The following is a 26,860-nucleotide window of genomic DNA, read 5'->3' on the forward strand; positions in this document are numbered from 1 at the left end:
CTCGTTTCCTAACAAGATGAAAAAGTGAGTAAGACTGTGTAGAGAGCCCCCTATGCAACCCCGAAGAAGCAGCATCAGAGCTGGCACAACACATACAGCATAATTAAAAGGCTCCTGCATCACTGATTGTGCAGCTAATTTGAACTGTTTGTAAAGAAAAAAACCTCTCAGTCACTATCAACGTCCCACTAAGTGAGTTCCCTACCATTTCTTGCACCTAAAATGCATAAAAATCTTGATGCACACCAACTTAAGAGTACAACTGTAGCTCAAAAGACTTGGCTGCAACTTATCGCTCTCCCCCACCCCAAAATTTGTTGTGGCAATGAAGATTCATGAAGATGAGAGACCTGCAAGATAAGCTGGCATACTAAAACCCACCAACAAAGAGGAGATTTAACTGATTCAATACTTGAATCTTGAAACAGCTCATCTTCTTCAAATTCAAAAATTCAAGGACTTTCCTTCTCTAGATTGATATTGTTGGTGCCAATATCAGCGAGGTCTCATCTCACCCTAAGGTTGGTTTTGAGGGAAAAGTCCTAATATTTATTCTTGCAGGGATGCTTCTGTGGACTAAAAGCGTATCAGACAGACCTTAAACCCTAACAGTACAAAGTAACAAGGCCCCACAAATAAACCTGAAGGTTTAAACACTAATCTCATTACAAGAAACACAGTATCAACACACACGCACACACTCGGTAAACTTGCTGAGTTTACCCTCCCTACTGAGACAAGGAAAACAAAAGAAAAACCTCACATAAAGGTAAGAAAGATGGAAACAGCAACATCAGGACACTTTTTTCCCTTTTGAATTATCTAATGTAGAGTTCAACTACATCCCAGGAAAAGGTAAATTTTAGAAGCTACCTGATTCAAATCAGTAGCTAGCTCTTAGTCTTTACACTTAAAAGTGAGGGAACAAAATGAAGATGTAATTTTGGTTAGTTCTGGCTCTCAGATTCCTTTTAACTACTGAACACACCATCTCTAAAATTTAAACACAGGATTTGCTATTTGACTGAGGAAGTGCATGTCAAAGTCTAAAGACACCCTTCACTTTCAGGCAGGAAGTTCAGAGTATAGAAACCATGCCACAGATTTAAACCACAAAAGACATTTTATGGTATTTTATTTGCTGATGAAGATCCAGAAACAGAAGGGGTGAAGGAAAAAAGGAATAAACCAAAAATACTCTAGTTATTTCAGTATGACTAGCTGTGGAGATGCTTCTTCAGAACTTGTAGCAGATGAAAACTAAGTTTACTGTAACTGCTTTGACTTCTGCATGGATATACACATACACGTCATTTTGTACGTGATGCAGTTTTGCACTGGTGTTATGCCCAAATGGAAAATTCCAGGCAAAACAATGTTATTAAAGACAGACAAAGACTTTCCTTAGAGTGAATCACATACCAGTAAGAAATTACATCTTGTTACAAACACCAAATACCAAATCCAGATAGAATGTAAAGGAATGACGCCTGCTTTTTATTATTCAAACGAGGATATGAAAAACCTTTTTCCAAATTTCAGATCTTGGGTTGGCATCTCTTAGAAAGCTGGGTAGTCACCCTCACCAAAAGACAAGGGCAGACAACCTTTGAAATCCTGGGAACATAATGCTCATCTAGACTTCAGACTGAAAACTTTACAATCCTCCAAAGCACACTTTTCTACTGGATTTTGTGCATGTGACTGTGAAAGGAAGAAGGAAGGAAGGATGGATGGACAAGGGAACCAACAACACTGAAATGTGTTTGTAGCCTCCTAACCCATCATGTCAAGCTGAGAGTAATTAAGAAATGATGTGTTTAATAATGATCTACCCAAAGTGTTCTCAGGGACACACGAGTACAGACTCAGTACCCAGCCACTAGTCAAATCACCATTAATTTCTGAACAGAAAAAAAGGGATGACATCAAGCTTTAACTTGATGTTTTTAGCATTATTAAAAGTTTGATGTTTTTAGCATTATTAAAAGCCATCAGTGTGTATGTTTTTACAGAAATGGGGACTGTTTACGTGAGTCCTGACATTAACTTTAGTGTGCAAATGCAAAACTGAAAACCTGACAGTGTTTTGTTCCAAGTGCTGTTATTGGAAATGCCTTGCAGAGCAACAGATTGACATGAAAACAACATACTGCTATGCTATAGCCTCTTTTCCATGTCTTGTTATTTAAAAAAAAATCATTTTTATTTTAACATCAGTTATTTTCCTACCAGTGTATTTTAGCAAATGCAAACTGTACTTGCTATGATCATCAAGATGGCAACACATCAGACGTTAACACAGGCAAAGAATACCGGTGCAGAATTAAGAGTACAGCACCTTTACTTCAAGAGAAAAAACAGACAGTAATTGGGTTGAGGGGAAGCAAGCAGGTCAGTAACTAGGTCACTCAATGCCATTTCCTTCATCTTCAAGCTCTTTGAAGGTAATTCACTTTAAGATGAATTACTCAAAGACGGTTCCCCAAAAACCTCATGCAAAATCTATTCATGGGTTCAACTACCCCCAAAATTGTGTAGCCTAATATACACAGCTGGAAGAACTACAGGAAAACCTTAATAAGTCCCATGTAATTTACAGGTTCCAATTTGATTTTCTAATGCTCTTTGGAAGGTAAGACTAGAATTGATGTTTCAGACCAGTTTTAAGGGGAAAATTTAATCATATAATAAATTGCATTTGGTCATTTCAGTGCAAACAAAAGCACGTGTCACAAGTCTACAGAATTTTGTCCTTTCCATGTACCAGTTTACCCCAGTATCTTTAATACTTTTTATAATTTACTTTAAAAGCATTCCTTAGCATTAAAATCCTCAAACCTGTTTTGGTTTTAAATATTTTTTAAATATATTTTTAAATATATGAAAATATCTGTAGGAATAACTATATACTGACACAGCAACCCTGCATTCTAAACTTGTTTATGAATACACGAGTGTAAATTGATAATTACATTTGATTTTTATTATTCTGTGTGATAACCTGAAGAATCCCTTACCATACTAAGTGAAGCTTTGGATCTAAACTACACTGTAAAATGCCTTCAATTTCAAAGCACCAATAATAATCAGAACACCTGAAGCATGATTTGTGAAAGCAGGAAAGAACATTCCTTAACCTGGTATTTGATGCAAACACTTTTTGTACATAATGAAACGTGTTTCTAATGGAGCGCCACCAGAATTTTAATTTGGAGATTATCAACATTGGAACGGCAATGGCATGTGTATTTACATCATCTGAAGGCTGTACTAAGCAAAAGTATTAGAGGTCACACTCCTAAATAAGTAAAAGCAGGATGTATGTGGTGAAGCGAAAAGGTGAGGTCGAGTTTCCTAAAATTCCAAACAACAAACTGAAAGCTAATATCTTCACCAAGAAAGCTAACGAAGCATTACCCTTACAGCTCTTTCAAATAAGTCTTCTGATCCTATTTCCCAGCAGTGCTTAGGGATCAAAACTAGATTAAACTTGCACGCGTTGCAGAGACATCCTCCCAGTCCCAATACTCAGGGGTTTGGTATTATTTTTGTTCTGTTTTGGGGAAGTTTTTTGGTGGGGGTGTTTGGGTTGCTTTGCTTTTCTGATTGTTTTTATTATCTGACAGCAAAACCAAGGAATAATCTGTCCTGTCCAATTTTATCCAGAGACACAGATTTTCAATATTCTATGTAAGTCAGAAATATTTTGAAGTGTATTGTGGGTAAATAAACAGAAGCAAATATGTTCTTTATAGAGCTATTTTGCAAACTAAAAATTATATACGAGATGTATAAGGTAAGAAATTAAAGCATAATTTTATTTGCGATCTAGTCATAATTGTAATGTTGAAGTAAGCAAGGTAACAGAAAGAAATGTATTACAAGTTCTGTTCTCTATGGCCCAAATTAAACATTTTACTCCCATTTGTGCAGAAGGTCGTAAGAATATAGAAGAATTGGAGGGATTTTCATAATCTTAAAGACTCTGCATGAAGGAAATCTCTGTTTCCTCTACACAGTTTAAATGAATAGTTAGTACAAAGCTGGAGGAGAGTACAGAATGTGTTTAGTGCAGAATGATTTCTCTTTCAAAGCATCAAGCAAAACTGTTTGGGTCCTTCCAGAACAGCAGGTGTAAATGATATAGCCTAGCAACCTGCTTGCCACCTCCTGCAAAGAATACTTCTACTTTCATGCCTATGCACAGATTGTTAGAATATTATCACTGCAAGATCGCTGGAGCTCAGTGTCTTCTCAAAGTAGTGGTGTTTAAAAGTAATGCATTAGTAAAACAAGAGAGCTTAAGAGTCAAGAGAAACAGGGAGAGATCTAGTTCATAAAATACATAACGCAGGACCAAGCTGGAAGCATGATTTAAGAAATAAAAACAAAAAAATCCACCTTAGTTTAGGAAAGCACTTAAAAAGCTCCCCCCTAAAACTGAAATTCCGTGGTTTTACTGTATACCCTCTTTGCCGTGTATCTGCATGTCTACAACCCCCAATCTCATAGCACTCTTTAATATATTCTATTATGTTCCTTTGACATCTTCTGCAAGAAAGGAATGGTTGTCATAAACTGTTGTTATCAGTCAGTAAGATTGTGACAACAGAAGAAGAAAGCTCAAGGCCAGCGGAAAGGCACCAGAAGTTAGCAGACACAGATGCGGGACAAAGAACTACTGAACTGAAGCTAAGATCATCCACATGTGCTATGCATGATGTGACTAAAGTCACTTGTTTTCTCTACCTAACTGCTCTCCTCCTCTTAAGGACTGAGAAATAGTAACTATCTTGCCTCTGAAGAAATTATAATGGAAGGCACTCCCATGAAAAGAATGGAGTCCTCTGCATGAAGATGTGTGTTCTGAATTGAAAGTGGTCAGAAAGATTAAGTTTTGCAGAAAGATAAATGTATTCCTGATGCAGAAACAGCTGTTTCTACTAACATTAGCAGTAGGAAAATGCCTTTATATTCACCTCCATTGGTTAGAGCCTAAGTGGACAGTAAACAGAGTAAAGCCATTGTGAACTGCAGCCTATCAAATATTATAAAGCACCTATAGCAGCAGCCAAACAAAATCTTGTTTGGAGGATTCAAGACAAGGATGTAATACAAAACTTGTAGACAAGATGATACTTCTGTATTGTGAACACCTAGTTAAAAAAAGGTTTTACCCCTCTTGAAATACCCCAATCAGTACTTTTGGTACACATACCTCGAAGAATTCTCTCCTCATGGCAACGTAGAAAGTCCCAGATTCTAACAGTGCCGTCGTCAGAGCATGTAGCAAATTTATTATCCGTGGGTGAGAAACTGTTACATGAAGACACACAGCAGGGGAAAGAAGTCAGCATTTAACAGATTATCTATGCTTCTCAGACAGGGCAAAATAATACTTAATGTGTTATACACCGAAGGATGCATTGGAACATAGGGGCTTTAAAGTGAATACAGTGCCTGTCAAATGACACTTCATTACAAGACATGAATTAAGCATAGGATTACTATTGCATTGCAGTCCCGTCAAAAGAGGAAAAATATTCCACAATTTATTCTTAGCACCTTCTTATCTATAACTGCACACTGTAGCACTTGATCTGCAGGATGAGAAGCAACATCAGTATGATTTGAGAACTGACACCCTAGATTTGCATGTTGGGTAATATTATAAGTGACACTGCATAGAAGCACAAGAGAACAGTTCTTAGGGGGAAAAAAAACACCCTCCTCTTCATCCACAGGTGCTTTGCAGCAGAGAAGCAAAAATAAGGGAAAGCTGGTCACAGGAGAATGCTAGCTGGATTAACTGTTGGGAAAAAATGTATATAAAGTAAGTGTACCACTTATTGCAAAAGTAATTTGGAAAAAATCCTCTCATTACACCCCATCAACACCATGAAAAGAATTCTATAGACACCGAAGCAGCTTCCAGATTGAACAGTCAATATTGCTTGATGAAAGTCACTGGAAAAGCAAGAGGTTATTTAGCGATGTGATTAGGGCCAGAACATCTCCAGCAACTGAGGCACTCACTTTCTTTCTCGTGCAGTGAAAGACCAGGATGGAGCCCTTGCAAAACCCTGTATCTTTATAATCAGGAAAGGGCTTAAAATAGCAGAGAAATTCAGTGTATGGGCCATGATAGTCAGACTGAATCCAATGTAAGCACTTCTCAAAACCAAACTCTGGCAGAAAATGCTGCACCCTAAAGAAAAATGGTGACTTTAATGGGTTTGTGGCAGTGAACCTTTACAACCAAGGGCCAGCACCTAAACCCGAAGAAACACTGCTTTAACCTCATTTTGGATCTGCAGCTTCTCTTCAGGCTTACTTTAAAAACACTTCCGTATCTTACTAAAGATTATATGCAGGTCTGCTTTAGAAACATCGTTCTTTTACATCTTACTGATAGTATCACTTTAGATTCCATTTTTTTTTATATAGACATTTGCACAATTGAGGCATCAACACTGAACCAAGAGAATACCCTACAGTCTTCTTTTCAATGGCTTGCTTACAGTTTCAAGCTTGAAGAACCCATTCAATATTAACATTAGACTTCTGTATGTGGCAGTCTGCGTGGGTATTTAGTATTACTGGAAGTCTTGGCTTCACCAAGCCAAGCAGTTCTTCACTTTATTTAGTATTTTATTATTTTGTGAGAACTATGCAGGTGTTTTATTTCTGAAGGCTTTATATTTTATTCAGTTAGATTATTAAAGACTGAATTCTTTATTTGGAATGAAATTGTAGTCTTACACAGTGCGTATAAAAAGGAATAACTGATACACATTGTCACCATATTAAAATGAAAAGAATACCAGTGCAAAATGCGGCAGACAAATACATCTCTAACATACTGCAGAGGCGGATACTGGGACAATACTAAGTCAGAAAGGTGCCAGCAAAACGGTGAGAATGTGGAAACAAAAGAAAATATTGTGTTTATGTGGTGCAGGAAGTTTCCCAGAATCTGACAGAACCCATGCATTTCTGCACCCAGAATACACTTAGAGAACAGTCTAATCATGGCAATAGGTACTACAGAAAATGGTATATTGTGTATAAACCTGGCCTCTCTAATCGCCTCCTTATGTGCCTGGAACATCTTGACGTTGTTCATGTTGGACTGCCAGTATTTCACATATCCCCCGTGGTCTGCTGTCAGCATCCACATATCATTGTGTGACCAAGTCATAGCCCTTACAGGGCTGTCATGAGCCTGTAAATTCAGAAAAGAAACTTCTAGCAAACTTGTTCAAACACTATCTGACCCACACAAACACAAAAGTCAGTAAAGTTCCCACTTAACAGCTGCAACAAAGAAATGAACACCACGATGATGATCTACTTAGATTCATGCTGTTACTGCAGCAAAAAATATCCCATACTCTCTATACAATGGTCTCTTAAACAATATATGAAGAGTATTTGTATTGTGTTTCCAAAATGGCTCTGTTTTATTTACAAATACCGAGAGTATGCTTTTGAGAACAGTTAGTATAGCATATGAAGATGGAATGAGAAGCATTAAACGAACTGCCTTTAGCCATGGTCTGACACGGAATCAGAGCAGAATACAAACATAAAAGACTTATAAGGCTCCAATTACCACACTTAGACTAGATGAACATGATGAGCAGGGTGAAGATGCTTTCCTAAAACATGCTCCCGAGACCTCAGGGAATACACAGAAATCTTGATAGATGAATTTACCTGCAATATCGTTTCAAAATTGAAAGTCAGTCCATTCCATAAAGTGAACTCTCCACTAGATGCACCAGTGACCAAACGTCTCCCCTCAGGAGTCCACTGCAAAAGAAAAGTATAACTAAACTGTGCAAATACAACATTCAAATATTTCTTCACAATTCTACAAATAAATCATGAGCTTCTTTCAGGGAAACTGCAGAACTGCAATTTTCCTAATGACTTCCTAGACGATGTGAGACAAAAATACAGAACTGTGCCAGAAGGCTTTTGACTTTAATAACAAGAGGACAAAGCCCACTGTAAAAGCAATAAAAAAAAAATGTTGCTGTAAAGAAACAACTTATGGGCACCAATGCATTTCCAGCACAATATCCATACTAAACAATATTGCTGACATCATGGAAAAGTTAAAAGATGCCATAAGAGTCAAAGAGCAGAGACCAAACTGCCTTTTCTTCTGAGAATCAAGATGTATTAGCCCCTCAAAATGGGGAGAAACAAAACTAAGCAGGAAGAGCACCTCAAACTCAAGTGAGGTATTTATTTTGTACTCAGACCTTCTAACTTTCTAAAACCATCCACAGAAAGACTAGACACAGAAGTAGTCAATATATTCCACATGCTGGTTTTATTTGGAATTGCTATCTTGGAATATCTGGAATACATTGGAATATATTTGGAATTATCTTTTTTCTTGATTCAGTTAAGAATATCACTCTAATGTAAATGAAGACAATACAACTAAGTGAATCCAACACTATACTCACCCTAACAACAAACACTGGGCATTTTACTTTATTAGTAGATGTCCGAACAAATTTTGTTGTTACAGCATTCATAGGGTTGTTCAGCATTCCTATAGGAGGGACCAACTGTGAGAGAACAAACCAAAGATTTAGTAATAACATTTCTAACCAGAAACTGCAAGAAAAGCATATCTACTGAACACCCATTTTTGGAAAATCAAGTTTTTCATTTGCAGGGATATTATCAAAAGTGTTCAAAAGTCTGCATGATTTACCACCTCAAACATCCAGAACTAGCATCTTTGCAAGCTTAGTGCCTTACAAGTATTCTTTTTTTCCAAAAATTAAAGCCTAACCAATTTCAGATTCTCTTCTGCCCTAGTTTCAGCTGGGATAGAATTAGTTTTCTTCCCAGTAGCTGGTACAGTGCTGTATTTTAGCTTTAGTCTGAAAACAGTGCTGATAACACACCGATGTTTTAGCTGTTGCTCAGTAGCACTTACCCTGATCAAGGACTTCCCAGTCTCTCATACTCTGCCAGTGAGGAGAGACAAGAAGCCAGGAAGAAGCAGTCAGGACATCCAACCCAAACTAGCCAAAGGGATATTCCACACCACAGCACATGATGCTCAGTGTAGAAACGGGGGACTTACCCAGGAGGCACAGGGGCTTGTTGGCCATCAGTCAGCAGGTGGTGAGTATTTTTTCGCTTGTTAGTTTCTTGTGTTTTATTTATACTTCCTTCTCCTTTTCATTAAAATTATTATTATGGTTATTACTATATTTTACTTTTTTCCCCAGTAATTAAACTGCTCTTATCTCAATCCACTGTTTTACCTTTTTCTGATTCTCCTCCCTGTACCACAGGGGCAGCCTGGGAGAAGTGAGCAAACAGCTCACTGGCACTTATTTGCCAACCAGGCAACATGTGGGACACGAATACCAACAGAACAAGATAATGCAGAATCAGGATAACCTTCAAGTCTTTAGGGCCTCTTGTGAGCAAGAAAGATAACTTCAGCTGATAGACAGAATCTTTCAAATGTCCTGGAAAAATTTTATGCACAGATAATCATGAAACAGAAACATTTTACTTACATCATTATAATACCCTGCATCAGGCTGTATTGCTCGCATATCTCGCTGGTCTCTCTGCCATACTCTATTCTGGAAGAAGAAAAAAAATCCTAGTTCATACCACCACTACACTTCACTGTTAAACAACAGAAAATAAAGGAACACACTGACAGCTTAATTAGGAAATTCCAAAGCACTCCAAGGATTTTAAATTAACTCAGTTAAAAGACTTTGGTCTCAGGACACCTGTAGAATTTGTACAGCATAAACAACAGATTCAAGAATGCTTTAAGTCTTCATTTCATCAGACTAAAGCAGCTCTTCTAAAATGACAGCTTAACAATATGAAAAGAGCAGTCCCATGTAATAAGGCACACAACTGTAACAAAGATGACTGGTTCTTTGCTGCCCAGGCTAATAGGTACTCTAAAAGCTATCAAACTTATTCGAAAACACTTTACATGAACTAAACATGAAATTATTTCAGCTTTGTGCTGTACATTTTAACAGTTTGGATCTGTGTACATATTAGAAATAAAAGCTAAAATTCTAGGTAAAACACTTCCAGTAGACACTACTACAGTTTGCTAGAATTTCTTAAGCCAAAAGCAAGTTATGTTTTTAATAGTACCACATCAAGTTAACTCAGTCAAATTGAAGTTGGGACCAAATTGGGATTCTGGTGTATCCTGATTTTGTGTAAGGCAAAACACACAGATCTGATTTTTGGTTGTTTTGCCACAAACAGAAGTTTGTGGGTGCTTATTTCTGCCAAAAAAAAAACCACCAAAAAAACCCCACAAAAAAAACAAAAGGTCCTGAACTACTAATTCTTGGGGGGGGGGGGCATTTCTAAAACGTAAGAGTATGTTTCAAATGTTTAGTGTCTAAACAGATCTTAGTAGGTATTTAGGTATTTTATTATTAAGAAAACCTTCAAACTGTCAACACCTACAAGCTATAATCATGCACATGCCACATAAAATCAATTTCATCATGATCTTGCAATGTTGCCGCTGAGATTCCAACAATCCCTGTATGTACGGATGTGATTCTATTTCTTCTGAGCTAATATCCAGAAAATATTGATCGTATTATTGTACAGTAAATCTTGATCATATTTAAAAAATTAATACTAACCCATCAGGAACATTAAATAAGCATTTTTACAGAAACATTTATTCAACAAAACTTAATTTGAAGTTGTTCTTTAGCTATTAACTGTACAGAAAGGCATCTTCAGAGAACACAGTGCAAGTTTCAATGCTGTTTAGTAGAATGATGAGAAAACATTTTTATGGTGCCCTGGTTTTGGAGGGGAACGGGGTAACAGTTTATTTCCCATTTTAGGAAATTTCCATGTCAAAAATGGAAATAAGAACAATTACGTTATAGAATGAATTTTTATGTTCACTGAGAAGTCAGAACATCACACAAAACACTCAAGTGCGCTCCAAGTTGAAATTCCAAGACAGAACGTAAAAACTGGTGGATACACACACAACAAATTCAGCTGTGTGCATGTGCAGTTTTATTACCAAGGACCAACCCCTTTTTATTCATACTCTACCAAATTTACAAGCATTTGTCATTTAGTTTGAAACTGCAGCAGTAGATCTTCCAGAATTCTACACTGCTCTTTGGACACTGAAAAGAACAATTACAAATGTCAGGCAAGAAAAGCTTTCCAAACAAAACCAGAAAATTAACTAACCTCCAAATATTTAATTACAGAGGGATTGTAGTCTATGGTCTTCCGGTTCACAGCTTTTCTCATCCGCTTTCCATCAAAAGTAAGCTGTTGCATTGCTTGCTGCTGTGCAAAATCAGGTCTTTTGTAGAACAACTGCCGAGGCGCCTGATGCTGGAACCTCGGCATGTGGAAAAATCGGGGCGGGGAGCCAATTTCTGTGGCCATGGCTGTCTTGTTTCTGGAAGTCTGCAAAAAGTAAAACACTTGGTTACTTAATAACAATGATAAAAACCCCACACTAGTATCCCCACTACATTTACAAGAATGAATGACAACTTCATGAAGAATTGTTTATTGGGAAGAAATATCTGCAGGTTCCTTGAATTATTCTTCCCCTGTGTCACATAACAGTGACAATTAAAGTGGTTAAGCACTTTGTTCTCTAGCAAGAAGAACTCTGTTTTGAAACAGATCACTGTAGTTTGCATCACCACCCCTAAGCTAGAATTGTGTGGGTAAAGAACTCTTCAGTAAAATAAGCATACGTAAATGCAAGAGATGGTAAGAGCATTCAACAGAAGATATTTCACATTCAATACACACCAGGAAAAACCACATTAGTTACAAATCCATTTAAATATTAACAAGGAAAAAAGTTTTAAATGGCTGCCTCAAAACCTTTTTCTAGGACCTGAAAATAAAATTACATTCCCTTTACATAATTCATGGTAAGCACAGCATGGATCACATTCCACCTCCACGTATACTTTCAATTCCTTTACTGCAAAATAAATGGATTATGTATTTATCAAGGTTTGGTGAATTTATCAAAGTTTGGTAACATCAAACATCACTTTCTCCCAACAAAACCCACTGAGTATGTTCAGAAAACATGGGGGGGGGGAATATTAAACTTTTTCCTGACAGAGGGAATTGAGGCTAAATTAATTTTTCAGCCTGTAAAATCCTTTAATGAGATTATAGCAACCTCTTCACAACTGAAAACTATAACATACACTGTCTTTGAAGTATATACTAACTTCATACTAAGCAGTGTTACACTCTGAAGCAATGAAAAGCTCAACCTTGATTTTTGACTTTTACCCCCTATTTTGGAAATAATTTTCAATTAAAACCTGCCACGGTCACTAAGGGAATGCAGAAGTCCAAGCAACCCTCCTTTGTATGAAGGCTAAAGTGTTTATACAAAGTACATTTAATAAAGATTAGAACTAAAACTGGTGGTTTGTTGGTTTGGTTTTTTTTTTAGGTTGAAATGGTCTGTTTCATTCATTACTGGACTTCCCTATTTCCTTCTAGCCTCAATTTGAAAGAGTTGGAAAGCTAGTTCAACTGCCAGTCTTAAATTTTATCTCTTCTTTTTTGACCCAAATAACTAAAAAACATGCCATTTTTTTTAAACAGCAAAATAAAGCCAAGATAAAAGTACTAGACATAAAAGGGTTTTGAAAGTAATGAATGCATAGTTTGATTCTTACTAGGAGGTTCTTTGTAACTACAAGGAGCAGTTTGCATTTTAAATACAGGTCAGATTTCTGGCACAGGGAAGATATTAACCTTCACAGGCTTTGCAAACTTGGAAGTCACACACTCCTTTCCACTGGTAACTGAAAGTGTGGCAGGCCAGCTACAAAAGCTATGACACCTGCCTGTTAGCTACACAAACAACTCTGATGTACAAGGGAAAAACCAAACTAACGCCATTACAACTGTTCTCCATTCAAGACAAACAAGTCCAAACTAAAACAGCGTGTTTCCTTAAATAAGGTAAGGAAATTTAAGACCTTTGGCAGGAGTTTCATCTTTTATTAGACAAATTCTTGCTAACTGGAAAGAGACCAGCTTTCAAACCAACCAACGTTCATCTTGGGGCTGAAAGGCTCACTTGCCTGAAAGCTGCTTAATACCAGGTGGTCTGTTAAGACACAACATCTTCCTCCCAGTACCACCACATCCGTAACAGCACTCTAACTCCACAATTACTACAATATTAAGCTCATCTGAAACAAGAAAAAGACATCAAAACTTTCTCATGCAGGAAGTATGTCAAGCACCCCTAACACTATTATAAGATTCTCTTGCAACTTGTCAGAAGGTAGCTAACTTGTACAGAAAGTTTCAGGTGTTAAATCTCAAAAGGTAAATTCAAAGAGATAGTGCTTTTATATCAGAGGATAAAGCAGCTTCTTCAAATGAGCAAAACAAGCTGGCATCAAACATGGAAGGCCATTAATGGCCTTTTTAATGTAGTTTAAAAGCTATTAATTACTCAGGGTGAAAAAAAAGGGGTGGGGGGATTTCCAGTACTACTCTCTCTTAAGTCTAAAGATATACACTCCTATACTAACCAGTCCTTTAAACCAGAGGGAAAAAGATATTTTTTCAAAGCCACACATCTGTACTTTCTTACAGGCAACGCAAATACATTTCAAGAACCCAGGCCAAGAATGCAAAGCTAACTGCTGGAGCCTCCACAACCACTTTGATCAGCAGTATTTGCAAGAAAACAAACAAACAAAAATGCCTTTTTAGAGAAATACTTCAAAGCAGTAATTTAATTCATTCTCATTTTTCAGAAAATTAAGTCTGCTGAAGAAAATTTTTCAATTACTAACACAGGTGAATAAAGCATTAGCTATGATAAGGATAAATTTATCACAAGCAGTGTCTATCTTTGATTCCCATAAACAATATTAACTTTACATACAATCAACAGCAGCAAAATCTATTGTTTAAAAGGTGACCAAAGGCATAAATACATTAATTACACCTCTTTATGCCTCCAGCCCCTTCCAAGTTCATGATTATGACAGGACAGTATGTGGCATCAGAGCTTCAACAACCTGACAAGGGAGACGACACAGGATTAGGAAAATGAAGGGTTTATGTTCCAAACTGTTTCTCCAACTTTTTAGATCACTGCCTCTACCACAAAAAGCTTCCTACTTACAGCTATAAATGCCCAAGTCAATTTGCATACATCATATATATATACATATGAACAGATGCATTAAAAAAGTATATACACACAGATTGAAGTTTCCAAACAAGTAAGCTTTAGAAATGAAGGTCGGGGGGGAGGGTGGTGGTGGGTTTGTTCAGATTAATTTATCAGATGAACCTGGAACATTTATTTCCAAAGGTCTCTACTCCAGTCAAACAAATATACCCATTTAACACTTTAATTACCAGTATCCTACTTCATCTTTTGTTGCAATAAATCAATGCCTCAACATGCTCTCCTGATACACCTCATACCAACTTAAAAAAGTACTTGATTCAGTGTGTCTACAGCTAAAGCTCCCATTGTACTGGGAGCATGAGTAGAAACATGCAAACAAATACCAGAGGACAATGTATAATCCAGAGTAGTAACATCCAATTTATTTTTTTTTTAAGCAAAGTACCGAAGTTATATTTTATTTGGAGTCCATCAACAAGGTTTCAAATGGAAGACTGTGTTTTCCTTAGCACACAATCAGAAAGAACAGCAAGATTTTTTCAAGACCAGTTACAGGTCAGCTCTGCCACAAATATTGCTTTCAAAGATGACTAGATTTCATACAGTTGGGGGGTAGGGTGGGGGGGGTGTGGTGTGTAAATAAAAGTATTTGGGATATACAGAGAATATGTAATTAATTCACTGAGCAAAAATAGAGCCATCCAGTAACACTAGAAGTAACTGGGCCTAGTTTTCAGTTCAAATGACAAAAGACAGACTTGAGAAATGCAATCAAATTGTGGAATAAATGAAAGCATATCTAATGTGAAACTGAAGGCAGGATTAGGACCAGATGGACAAAAAAAGCCCAAAGACAAGTCAGAATAAATTCAGTAGGAGTGGGAGCAATTACAGAAGCAAAAACACAATTACAGAAGCAAAAACACTGAGAAGCAAGATCAGTCAAGAAAGAGAGTGTAAATGAGAAACCTGAAAAATAGACACAGGTTAAAAAACATGACAAATAAAAAAGAAATGAGTTGAGAGAGAATAGGACAGAAGAAACTACACAACATATGTCAAGGAGCTTGTGATAGTACCAAAGATGTCCACTGCTGTTCCTTAACCATCAAACACACACATACCCAAGGGCAGCATAGTATCATGGAATAGGTGGATTGGTGGAGAGAAAATGAATGGGATAATGCATTTAGTAACACTATTATTTTATCACCTTATTTGGGTATAGCTGTTTCTTTGATATCAAAATGAATACCTCGGAAAGTTCTGAAAATTTACAGATTTGGGCTTTGTTGCCTGAAATCATACAACCAAAGCAATTCCCATATAACTTGACTAAATAGAGCAAATTAGGCTACTCAAACCAAAATAAAACCACCAAAGTATCCTGCCACACTGTTTTAATCAGGTAAAGCTTGAAGAATTAGAATGCCATGGCTGCTATTGAATGCATCACTTCTTACAGATAGTTCACTACTAAAAGAAAATACAAAACCTGATTTATTTATAATATTGAAAAACTTTATATGGTTTATCAAAAAAAGTAACAATCACCATTAATGATGTGCACCAATATGAAACTAAAACACACTTGCCAATTAAACTGAGGTGAAGCGACTTGGGTGCAACACAGTAATAACCTGAATACATCAAAAGAAAAGTATGTTTCCAAATGCTAGAACAGAAGGCTGCTCTCTTGGGGAGTACAAGCAGCCAGTGACTTTGCAAACACTATACTGCCCTTTAAACAGAACAATCTGCAGCTGAAAAGACATTTCCCTGAAATGGCTACAGCAGCAAAGGAAAACAAACAACACCTGAACAAGTGCTAAAACTATCCTGAATCCCTATACTACTCCTTCAAGTACATATCAGATAGTTAAAGCACACATAGGCTTTAAAGCAAGGACTTTTACAGTGTAAAATTAACAGCAAGTATTTACATTGAATAGCACATAGGAGTCTAAAACATCTCAGATATTCAGTAAAAAACTACAACACAATGAAAACCACGACCTCAGCTTTCTGAGCCAGAAGAGAAGAACACCACCACGCAGAGTTAGCATAACAAGTTTATTGCTCAATACATCACTAGAAAACACTACCTTTCTTTGATTAGACAAGCACAGTTACATCTACAAGGCATAGATACCACTTCAGTAAATACTAATCTCTGAAAAGCTTCACCTCTGCATTTTTTTTAGTTGTAATTAAGAAATCCGTAAGCACATCTGAAAAAAACAAACCAACCAATCAGACCAAACATACTAAATTTCTTCTCTTCCCTCTTTTAGACTATAAACACTGAGTTCCAGAAAATTCTCCTTTCTTTCTTCCTTGGGAAGAATGTGCATCTCTGCTCTGGAGACCAGCAGTGGATCCTTCCATGGTTTCCCCATCTTGAAACATTCTCAGTATTTTCAGGAAAGCTCTTCCTTGGTCTCATCACCCAGTCTTTTTCCTTACCTGAGACTCTTACCTCTTCCCAGTGCAAGAGAATTACATGAAAGGATATATTCCAGACATAAATGTTCTATTTTTGCCATCTTTGGAAAAAGAACTGAACAACCAAAAAAACACATGCATGTACACACATTTCTCAATTACACAGGAATAGAGCCACCCATCCGGGTCAAGGGGTGAAGAGAGCGACAGGCTATTAAGCATTTCTTGAAAGCATAAAATCATCAGGTTGAGGGTTACATAGAGAAAGGGTTCTTCATTTCTGCAAACCAAGCAATCTCAAGGAAACGGTTTTCCAAATATTTTAAACTGCCTAAATTAGGTATTTCCAGAATAATCCCTCTCTTAGGAAATTAACCTAAGTGAAAGATTAGCTTTGAAATAGTGTTTCTGCATCTCCTTTGCTTCATTCACTGAAACAAATGGGCTTACAATCCACAAGGATCAGAAACTCACATTACTAACACTGTAAAAAGAGAGTAGCAGCAGCAAGCTTCCACCGCATGGTTCTGAAGATACAGCTGAAATCTGCTGAAACTAATTTGTGTGTATGCCAATGAATTAATCTCTCACAGTAGAAGTGACTTGGTTTCTGTTCTATCCATGTTATCCTTTTTCTGAAAAGATCAATCATAAGTTTCCTTCACACCACATTACAAGATTCCACTCTGAAAACACAGAAGCATTATGGAAAAGGAAAAATTATGCCAATCGGCAGATCCTGTGAATATATTAATTTGACCAATTCCTCAAATTGCTTTGTGCTTGTTTCCTATTGTGTTTGAGAAATATTTAATCATATCACCTAAATTATGAAAATTGCACATCTGTGAGGCACTCAAAAATCTTCACAAGTACTTTTCATAAAGTCTTTTTTTTTGGGGGGTGGGGGTGGTGAGGGGTTGTTGGGGTATTTTTTGAACATAGAACAAACTCAATCCAAAGAGAATGCTATGGACTTTCACTGATTTACAGTTCTGTAATTGCATTCTATCTTAGTTATGAAAGATAATGGCAGTATTAAGCAGGAAAATAAAGGAAATTTTTATTAAAAATTCATTCTCATTTTCAAAGCTACTCTGTGACTTATCTTCACTCACTGAAGATCACTTTCTGTAAAAACAGCATATGCTCCAGCAGGAAGGAAAGTTTCCATCAGGCAACGGGATGCAACAATGAAATGCCAAGATGCCCTATAGTGATGAAATGATCTACTTTTGTCAAAAGCAGGAAAAAAAAAAAACAAAACACCAAAACCAACAAACCCCACAACTTCTAAGAGTAAAAAGAGACTGGATAAGGTTCTTGTCCTTTTAAGTATTTAAAAATCCTATTCCCACTCTTGAATTACAAAGGGCATGGCAACAGCATGTACTTTTCAGCATTTTTGTATGTAGATCTTAAGATTTTCTAGAGGACGTGCAAACACGTAAATTTAAGCCTAAGAAACATAAGACCATTCTTACAATCTGAGAACAGATTCAATTATTCACAGGTGCTGGAGGTCTGTAACAATCCAAATCACAAAACTCAAGACAAAAATACAGAACTGTATTATACAGGACTGCAGTTAAGCAATATTACTGATCTCTGCAGCTCGCAGATTTCCCTAGAGTTCTACCCTGTACTCCCCATATACATTAGTATCCATTCACTATTGCATTCTACTTATGAACAAGATTTTCCTAGAAATGAGGTTTATGTTCTGACCATGCAAAGAGGGGCGGGAAGGATCTGGCAGCTTTCCCCATTCCAGTCATTCTATTCCAATACAAAAAAAATAAAGTTACCATCTCCTGTGTCTTCATTAAAAACACTGAAAGATACTTAAGTTAATCATTCATTAAGTCAAAATAAACTACTCTCCCCAAAAGGTTCAGTGACCTTTTCTTATTTGGAGATACTCCAAAGATTTTTGTTTCACACACAGCCCAGAATCTACCACACAAACATGATCAAGGACCTAAAAATGCAGTACTATTCCCCCCCCCCTTTAATGTCATACACACACACACAGAGTTTGAAAGGATAGAAGATACAATACAACTAACATATCAAGAAAACAACCATCTTTCTTTTACCACTATCGCCACAATACAGTCTAGAATGATTCCCTCTCTGCACCTCACAAATGCAATCTGTACAGCAATCTACCTTAGGTGTACTTCAAAACATGCACTGAAGTAATCAACTGCAATATGAGGATGTTCAGCAGACTGCAACTAAAACTCAGTTATCATATTAGATGCACAGGATTTAGTCTGCTGTCATGATTTCAGTATTACAAATTTGATAGTTTTGCTTCAAGTTAAAGTTTACTCACAGTAGTTCAATAATAATATTCTTCCTCTGTGTCAACTACCAATGTATTCATTTATCTTGACTCCTGTTAGGAGCTGTCAAGACCTGCATTAAGATTATAATCCAAACTTTTACTACTGTGAATATCTATGATCACAGCAATTCATTGTAACAAGCTGAAATATATCAAGATTGATTTTCATGCCGAAGTGATTTAGGATGCTACCTTACCTTAGAGCTACCTGTTTGGAAACAAAATTTGAAGGCTAGCTTTAAATCACGTAACACAGCATGACAAATACTAGAATACAACAAAGGAAAAGTAGATGAAAGGCAAAAAAGGCTTCTCATCCTTCCTGATCCTAAATATCAGGATATTCTTCAGCTGGTTATTGTATCAAGACCTGCTGAACCAGCACTAATCTTGAAAAAAAAAACCCTGAAACCAATAACTGAGTCTGCTTGCAGCGTTCCTCCTAATTTGTAAGGAGGACATACTGTTGGTTCATATTCAACTTTGCATTCACTGGAACTGTCAGGTCCTATCAACTGTTATTTAGACAGTCACTCTGTAGCTTGTACAAATCTGTAAGGCTATGCGTGCACATAGAAAACTGTACGTCTCCTTGCCAACCCTCAGAACATTTCTGCTGAGCCATTCCTCAAGCATATTAAGGTCCCTCTTGACTTAAGTGTTACTGTTTAAGTACATAACCCCCCCAAATCACAATACTATCATCTTTCCTCCTCAGCTTGAGATTGAACTGGCATTTTACTGGATTCTAGAGACAATTATTTAGATCCCATATGGAAAAAATACAGACACACTGCTTTCACTTGTCTATACTTGGCTCCTGGGAGGAAATAACACATTATAAGACTCAAGTTCTCATTTGCATAAAACACACCAGCAGCAGAGAAGGGAGGACTAGGAAGACTACAGCAGTCAGCAGGGCAACAAGTAGGGAAATGCAGTAAGTACTTTGGTTTCAGAAACAACCTACTGAAATTCCGATGATAAAGAGAACAAAGTCCATAGAATCTAACAACAGTTTGATTTGTTTCACACTGTGGAACAAAAACATACATATCAGTATATTAAATAAATTTCATCTATTGAGTATCTGAGTCCCTAAGAGTTGCAAATTCAATGCTACCAAGAAGATACCAAGGCTCTTTTTACTAAGACTTGGGAATTATTAAGAGTTGTATTTTTTTTATAAAGAACTCACCTTTCATAATCTTTATTTACTGAATGCTTAACAAACCCATCCAGAACTCTTACAGCTTTTAAATAAATGTTAAAAGCATCAAAAGAAAATAATTAAGAAAATTTCTACTTTGTGATTCAAAGAATGTTTTTGGGGTTTTTGTATTTTGTTTTGGCTGTTTGGTTTGCCTCCCATCCCCTTAAACATCACTTAGGGCAGTCTTTTGACAAAGCAATGCTTTGCCATACCAAGTTTTCAGTTAAATAAAGGTAGAAGAATAGTGTTTTAAGGTTCCATAACGAAGAAAACTGCAGTCCAGAAAGGGGAGGAGGAGGAAGGAAAACACTGATATCATGTATGATCATGTAAAAAAAATGTTTCTTTATACGGTGAGAAGTGTAAGAAGGTAAAAAACAAAACCCACTGTGAAAAAGCAATGTTTTTCAGTAGTTACTAACAATACTTTGAAGATTGTTTTTTTATTTCTCTCTTCAAAAAGAGATTTTATACTACATTAGAACACTTAAAAAGAACTTATTTTTATTTAATTGCACGTTTAATGTTAAAAGCCATTCACCACCCATGTCTACAGCCTAATTCGCATGCAAAAACAGAGGCTTTGTGTGACAAAGTGTCCTGGGTTCAGCAGTAGCAGTCATGTTTTTTCCTTTGTGGTAGCTGGTGCAGTGCTGTGTTTTGACTTCCAGCCTGAGAACAGTGTTGGTGAAGCCGATGTTTTCAGTTGTTACTAAGTGATGTTTACCCTGACCAAGGACTTTGTGAGGCTCATGTTCTGCCAGGGAGGAGGGGAAGCTGTGAGGAAGCAGAGATGGGGCGCCTGACCCAGGCTAGCCAGGGAGGTATTCCATACCACAGCATGTCATGCCCAGGATGTAACTGGGAGTTAGCCGGAAGGGCTGGTAGACTGCAGGGTTGGAGGAGGTATGGGTCGGTGCTTGGTCGGGCTTGGGGGGCGAGTTATCGGTCGGCTGGTGGTGAGATGTTGTATTCTCTTCCCTTGTTATTTCCTTTATCATTGTTATTATTGGTGGTAGCAGTAGTGATCTGTGTTATACCTTAGTTACTAAAACTGTTCTTATCTCAACCCGTGGGAGTTGCATTCTTTTCGATTCTCCTCTCCATCCCTCCGGGAGTAGGGGGAGGGAAAGAAGGGGGGAAGTGAGTGAATGAGTTACCTGACTGGGTTTAAACCATGACACAAAGCCCCTCCATCTTCTGGACACATCAAGGTCATATACATACTTCATGTACTCAAGATAAGAAGACACCAAACACCTTTACAGATACACTGCAGAATAAGTGCCCTATAACATACTACCCCACAGTATTTTCCTATCAATATCCAAGGAGATAGTTTCCCTCTCCCAAGGGTTTTTGATTCAACGATGGAACAGATGCACACTTCAAGATTTACCTAAGACAGATTTGTTATCCCCCCCTCAAACCAAAACTTAAGGTTTTCAAGCAGTTAAATTAGCATATATTTACAGCAAAATATGCAAATTAATACCTACAGTTGCTATGCCCAGGCATAGCTAAAACAGACACCATTAAGCAAGAGAAGCAGAACTGGAAAGAACAATTCAAACTTGACCAAATCACACAATGCTACTAAACAAGCCTTATGAACTCTGCTAGAGAAATTCAGACCATACTTAAATTAGCAATGCTTCCCATTATTGACTTACTGGTCAGAGAAGTTTAAATAAAACCCAAATACCATCAAACACCCCCCCCCCCCCCAAATTATTCAAGTAGTGAAAGAAAACAGCACTTGCAGCTTACTTTGTCAAGTAAGTTCTGACTGTACATTATTTACATGGATAAAGAGAAATTCAAAAGTGTAGCTCTCCAGTACCTGCTCCACTTAAGACTGAAAGTCTAATGTATACGTAAACTACTCTTTTGAGAGAGTTTGGTGTGGAAGATCAATGCATAATCCCTGTTTGCTAGTGGTTATGCTAGAAACCTGTTAATCCAATAAGAAACAAACTTACAACAGGAAAAAAGAAACTGTTAGCTCTTCTAATTTTCAGCTTTCAGTGTCTACTTACGGAGTTCTAAAAGTTTTGTCAGAAACACACCTATTTTAAAATAGTCAATGTAGAGATTCTTCTATATAAAGGAACTTCTAATACTAGAATACTTTCTAAATTGATGGCTGATGTATACACCACTTGCTCACACAACTGAAAATGAGTAAGAAATACACTTGCTTTTAACTGCAAGCTTTTCTGGCAAAAGCAGCACTTCAGTCAACAGTTACAGGTCAGTATTTCATCTTACTGTATAAAAAGCTTGGCAGCTGTGGCTTATTACATCAGTCAAGAGTCTACAAAAGATATTATTAGAAATAGTTTATCAGGCTTAAATTTGCTGAGAAGACCAGTATTTGCATTCACCAGTAGATGACTGCAAAACATAGTTTGATGACTGACTCAAGCAGGAATTTAAATCCAAACTCCGTAATTTAGGAACAGTGCAAATACTGCAGAATTAACATACTCCATTAATACTTGTTCAGTCTGCAGTCCTCCTACTTGCAAGTTGGAGTAATTTTTCTTGTGATACAATCATAAAATTTCACAAGCCTCTGCAAAATGTAATTATTTGTTTACAAACATGTCCCAGTAGGAAGAATGGCATTTTCAAAGTGGCAATTTTTATAGGGGTTGGGGGAAGGAGGACAATGGTAGGGAGTGCAACTTGCTCACTGTGATCACACAGTGTAACTGTGGCAATAGTTACTGAATGAGCTTCAGCATTGTGGTTAGAGAATAGAGAACTCCTGAAATGAAGTTCCGCAACAACCTATACCCAACCTAAAACTGCTGACATCAAAAAAAGCAGTTCTGGCTAGACCCAAATTGTATGCTCCTGTCCTACATAAACCCTTTTTAGAGCCAATACAAACATCTGGTGACCATACTGACCCATCTCCCCAAGTAACAGTTCTGTGTTGAGACCATTTTTTGTAGTGTTCATGCAAAATATACAACTCCACTGCTGACATTTTCAAAACTTGAAAAGTTAATAGATTTTTTGGGGTGGTTTTCTTTTTTTTTAAATGAGCACATTTCATTTTATTGAAGACAAATTAAATAGCAGCAATGAGCTCATGACAAGCATATCAGCATTTTTAATAAAAAAAATTAACCAAGAAAAAGCAAACAGAAAGGGAGAAGTGCTCAGTGTATTAGAAAAAAATCCTCCTTAGAATGAAAAATTCAAGATAAGTTTCTAATGCCTTATTGACAGAAAAGTATGTACCGGGGTTACTTGATGAAGTGTGTAAGGGCCCAGAGAGGAAGAGAGGTTTTCATTTGTGTCTGAAGAACATGAAAATTGCTTGTATTTTTTTTACATTCAATACATGTCTAAGAACACTTCCATGTAATTGTTTGAAACACCACTTGGGTACAACAAAGAAGTTTTATCACGGTTGGTCAATGCAAAGTTTAATACTGTAGAGCAAGCCTTTCCTCCAACAACTGAGAGAAGTTGCAATAAAAGCAATGTCCAGTGAAATTGTTCAGAACAGAACCCCCAATTCCTGATAAGAGCTCACAGCAACTTACTCAGCACAATCCATTGTTTTTAGACATGATACACTCTTCAGCCCTTAAAGTAAATGGATTTTCTTGAGTATCCTTAGTCCTTTTTATTTACATGGATTTTCAGCATATCCCATATTACAGAAGTTGGCACTTACTCTTCCTGTTCAACAAGGTATCTTAATGAACAGGGTTTGTTTTCCCTCAAGTGAAAAACAGGTACATAGCTTCCTAAATAAACAGGGGTTTGTTTCTTACTACACAGAACCATACTTGACTTTACAATTTGGTGCAGAGATAAAACAGCAATAATACCAGTTAGCCGAGTTTCAAATGACAAAATATTTTGGTCTCCAGTATCCCTCTGCATCCAGAGAAAGCCTTAAAATTGTAACTGTGATCACTTAAATCATAACTGTGATCACTTAAAGCAAATAAGGAACTGTGCCAAAAAGAGTATAAAGGCTCAAAGGACAGTATCAAGTCAGTAGTAGATCTAAACACATAAGTTCTGATAGTACTTAAGTTATTTAAGAAGTATTACAGTTCCTGGGTTAGTTTTTTGTTTGGTTTTAGGTTTGTTAGTTTGGATTTTTTTTTTTTTTAAAGCGAGTCCTCTTTAGAAAAGGGAAAGAAACCTGAAATAAAACCCTTTAAAATAAGCAAACAATAATGGCCTGGAATACTTAGACACCTTTCTAATTACAACTTTCACAAAATGCAGGCTTCTACTGTGCTGTAACACACTCAGGCCTTACCTTTTCCCACCACCAACTTTAATCTGCATTATCAGAAACCGAAGAACAATTTTAACTGGTATTTCATATTGCTGTGCATGAACTGCCTTTATACTAAAGATGCAATCAAAAGTAATACTGCACAACAAAAGAGAAAATAACTTGCTTGCTTTCCTGGTAAATATATACTTCCTATCACATTTCAAGTTTCACAACAGAATGACTGGTACACCCAGACTGAATGTGGAAAGCTGGTTGAACCAGAAATTACATTCTATTACGTGCTGCGTAGTTTTTATAAACACTAGTTAAGTTTAGCACCATTTAAAAAATACGGAATCACAGGTGCTCTCAACAAAATACAAAGAACTATTTAGCTATCAGTCTACTTCTCTGCTCTTACTTTCAGAGATTTCTCTGTGAGAGACAAAAACTAAAGTTCTTTTAGGGTTTTAATATTTTGAAATATCTTTACTACATCTTCTCCCCACCATTAAGCTCTAACAGTGTTCAGTTTAACTGAGATTTACTTCCTAATGACATTTGTTTGTTAACTATACCAGCCAAACCTGCACATCTGTATTTCTACTTTGTACAGAACTTTCAGTAACAAAAAGTATATATCAGGAAATAACAAATTTTGTAAAATTCACAAACATACTACAGATGAAAGTTTTGAGCTTGTTCTTACAACTTCCCTGCACAAAGATATGAGCAGTTCTCTGAATTATAAACTAGAGTACCATCTGGGCAAAGCTAAAATTGTTTTCCTTTCCAGTGTTAGCGAGACAACCATAGAAATTCTCTGGATATTAACCCTATGGGGAGCAGATGCAAAAAGTGAAATATTTCGCATGGAATCCTCTCAGTAAAAAGTTAAACAGTATTCTTTTATTCCTACTCAACCAGAAGTCTTCCCTGCAATATTTTTTTCAGGCGAGCAAGAAGACTAGGACATCTGCCAGGGATGGAAACAAAACAGAAGATTTCTCATCCCCTCCTCAGACCAAGGCCTCCATTTCCTTCAGCAAAAGAAGGCATTTCTAGTATCTCTATCTCAAGAGCTATCTAGGAACACTATGTTATTACTTGTGCTAACCCCTGCTAATAGCAGGAATATGGAACAGATAAACAATTTTCAATGCCAATGGTTCAAAAAGTTTGCTGCTGCAAAGATTCAAAGGAGGACCAACACTTCAGGAAACTAGGAAAGGTCTGAACAGTTTTTAGTAACTGACATTCAAGTTAAAAGGTTTTAGCAGCTCTAGGAGCAGAGTACTAAGTTAAACATATACTAGTTACTAGTATTTAGCAGCTCAGGGATTTGATTTTTAACTTGCATCTCAACATTTATTCCTCAAAACTGATGACCTTCAAATCTGGTAGTTCCATCCACTTCTGAAACAGTCAAATGCAGGAAGGCTTTGGAAAGCTTATCTTCTCAACTGTAGTGGAGTTGGGCAGAGAACTCAAAACAAACAAACAAAAAAGCTACTTTAACTACATTTTCGGATCTTAAGATTAAAAATGTCACAGCACAACAGAATGAGATGTGAAAAAACAGATTTTGCAATATGTTTTATGATACCTGTTCTTACATTAATGATTATGGCGGAATATGGCAGCAAACTGTTGAGAAGTCAATTTACCTGATAAACAGTTCAGGAGGACAGAACCCCAAATTACTTTGACATAATATTGTTTGTATACTATAAGCTCTCCAACAAATATGTATGGAGTGCTGTCCTTCCTAAAGGAAGGATAGAACACTTCTAATTCACAAAAGCAAAAAAGAGTAAACATCTGTTGCAAGGAGAGAGTTGAGGGACAAATGTCTACACAGGAAAACAGAGTCCCAAATACTAATCACAAATTGCAATTAAGGATATAACCGCTTACCTATGACAACTTGTGTAGGACAAACAGATGTGCTCAAACGAGTACTAACGTTTCAAAACACTGTACTTGAAACCATGCATCTATCTACTCATAACCAAGAAGATAACAACAGGAGAGAAGTTACAACAATCTTCAAGAGTGCACAAGGTTTAATGAGCTCTCCCTAACAGAAAAAAGCTGGTTTGGTGGTTTTGCCTTTTTTAATTAATTTAACACATCCCCTAGGTTTCCTATCCATGTGATAATCATAGACTGGTGAGTCTCAACCAATGGAATGTGCCACCATATCATCATTAAAACCATCCACCCTTCCAGAATAAGCAGATGCCTGCTGCACATGGCTGCATCTACCCATAATGGCTAGGACTTCCCAAACCAGATCTTCAAGCAGTCATAACCCAATCTCCACTCAAATCAAAGGCGGACAGAAGAAAAGCAATATACACATAAAATAAT

The 26,860-nt window shown here is 36.9% G+C and overlaps 1 protein-coding gene across 1 annotated transcript in view; it reads right to left on the reverse strand.

Annotated features, from left to right (window-relative positions):
• WDR33 (WD repeat domain 33) overlaps window positions 1-26,860 on the reverse strand; it is a 66,501-nt gene that overhangs the window by 39,051 nt on the left and 590 nt on the right. The window contains exons 2-7 of the mRNA XM_061462599.1: window positions 11,257-11,481; window positions 9,564-9,632; window positions 8,487-8,591; window positions 7,723-7,818; window positions 7,077-7,228; window positions 5,222-5,319 (exon numbers count right to left, since the gene is read on the reverse strand). Of these exons, the coding sequence (XP_061318583.1) occupies window positions 5,222-5,319; window positions 7,077-7,228; window positions 7,723-7,818; window positions 8,487-8,591; window positions 9,564-9,632; window positions 11,257-11,460 (724 nt within the window). The 5' untranslated portion in view covers window positions 11,461-11,481. The remainder of the gene's footprint in view (window positions 1-5,221; window positions 5,320-7,076; window positions 7,229-7,722; window positions 7,819-8,486; window positions 8,592-9,563; window positions 9,633-11,256; window positions 11,482-26,860) is intronic.

Source organism: Pezoporus flaviventris, unplaced genomic scaffold (genome assembly GCF_033815535.1).
Source record: "Pezoporus flaviventris isolate CSIRO_AGI_PZ_B2104156 unplaced genomic scaffold, CSIRO_AGI_Pfla_v1 ptg000001l, whole genome shotgun sequence".
NCBI classification, from domain to species: Eukaryota; Metazoa; Chordata; class Aves; order Psittaciformes; family Psittacidae; genus Pezoporus; species Pezoporus flaviventris.